The sequence below is a fragment of the Mus caroli genome, unplaced genomic scaffold (genome assembly GCF_900094665.2).
Source record: "Mus caroli unplaced genomic scaffold, CAROLI_EIJ_v1.1 scaffold_12520_1, whole genome shotgun sequence".
Taxonomy (NCBI): Eukaryota; Metazoa; Chordata; class Mammalia; order Rodentia; family Muridae; genus Mus; species Mus caroli.
In genome coordinates, this window is record NW_018390398.1 from 4,445 (window position 1) to 5,858 (window position 1,414).

General features: G+C 44.4%; 1 protein-coding gene across 5 annotated transcripts in view; it reads right to left on the reverse strand.

Moving 5' to 3' along the window:
* Positions 1–389: 389 nt before the first annotated feature.
* Positions 390–1,414, reverse strand: part of LOC110288631 (anionic trypsin-2-like) — a 3,185-nt gene continuing 2,160 nt past the window's right edge. The window contains exons 3-5 of one of the 5 annotated variants that reach the window (XM_021154926.1): positions 1,311–1,345; positions 802–1,008; positions 390–539 (exon numbers count right to left, since the gene is read on the reverse strand). In XM_021154926.1, coding sequence (XP_021010585.1) covers positions 390–539; positions 802–1,008; positions 1,311–1,345 — 392 coding nt within the window. Of the gene's footprint in view, positions 540–801; positions 1,027–1,256; positions 1,346–1,414 lie in introns of all 5 variants that reach the window. The other 4 variants (XM_021154925.1, XM_021154927.1, XM_021154929.1 and 1 more) reach the window with 4 other exon arrangements.

Below are 1,414 nucleotides of genomic sequence, written 5' to 3' on the forward strand. Positions count from 1 at the left end.
CAGTTACCTACATAGAGCCTTTGTTCCTAAGTCCTAGCTTCCTTGCACAGGGAGGTACAATTCCCACTACCAAAAACAAACAAACAAACAAAACCAACAAAGAAACCAATCCATTCAGAAATCCTTCAATCTGCATTGATGTTCTGCAAATATGCTAGCGCTGGTAGCTTTAACAGTTGTCTTTGGAGGACTCTCTCTTCACATGCTGCTGTTATACATAACTTTATTTTGAGACATAAGAAGCTCTTCAGAACCTTAAGTGAAGATACATATGAACTCAAATGGAAGACAGCCTTAAAGCCAAGGGGCTAAGAATATCAGGCAGAAACAAATATGTTGAAGAAAATGTCACTTTATTGGCATGGTGACTGCAGAGGGAATGGGAATTTCTAGTTGGCAGCAATTGTGTCCTGAATCCAGTCCACATAGTTGCAGACCTTGGTGTACACACCAGGATTGTCTGGCAGGGCACAGCCATAGCCCCAGGAGACTATACCCTGGAGCTCTCCATTGCAGACCACAGGGCCACCAGAGTCACCCTGGGAAAGAGGAACACAGTCTATTAGTAAGGGCATGTGTAATAGGACTGCATATAGTAAACTCAATACCTGTTTATTCTCATGTTTCCATTTGTTTATCTCCACAGCCCATCTGCTATCCACACTAATGTGTTGAAATCTAAAGGAGATCCCCTTAATCCTCATTCACCACAACACCACAGCACACTTTCTGTCTCACACCACTAGGCTTTGAAGTACACTCCCAGAACAGAGGTCTGCATAAGTGGAGGGTGGCAATCACCTGGCAGGAATCCTTGCCTCCCTCTAGGAAGCCAGCACAGACCATGTTATCAGTGATCTTCCCAGGATAGGAGGCTTCACAGTCAGCCTGAGGCAGCAGTGGGGCATCCAGGCACTGGAGCAGGTCTGGTTCACTGACTGTGAGGAATGGAAAAGAATGAAGACTTCTGTATCCAATGTTGAACCAGCTGGCAAGCAAGACTGTTTCCTGTGACATTAAATTCCACTAAGAAAGAAGGGCTTTGAGATTCAATCATATTCATTGCTGATATCCTTCTTGAAAAAATAATAGTACATTCTACATGTGCCTGAACAGACTCTCTGGATCAGCTCATTTGTTATGCAAATTTCTCTTGGATCTCTTGCAGGACCTAAATGTACTGTGCACCTATAATATATTTACCATTTAGAAGCCAGTGGCATAATTTCAGGAAAGGAGTTGATTACAGAGTATATAAAAATACAGAGAGAGAGAGAGGGAGAGAGACAAGGGGAGTCGGGGAGAGAGACAAGGGGAGTCGGGGAAAGAGAGGGGAGAGAAAGAGAGGGAGGGAGAAAGGGAGGAAGGGAGGGAGGGAGAGAAAGAGAGAGGAAAACACAGAGAGAGAGAGAGA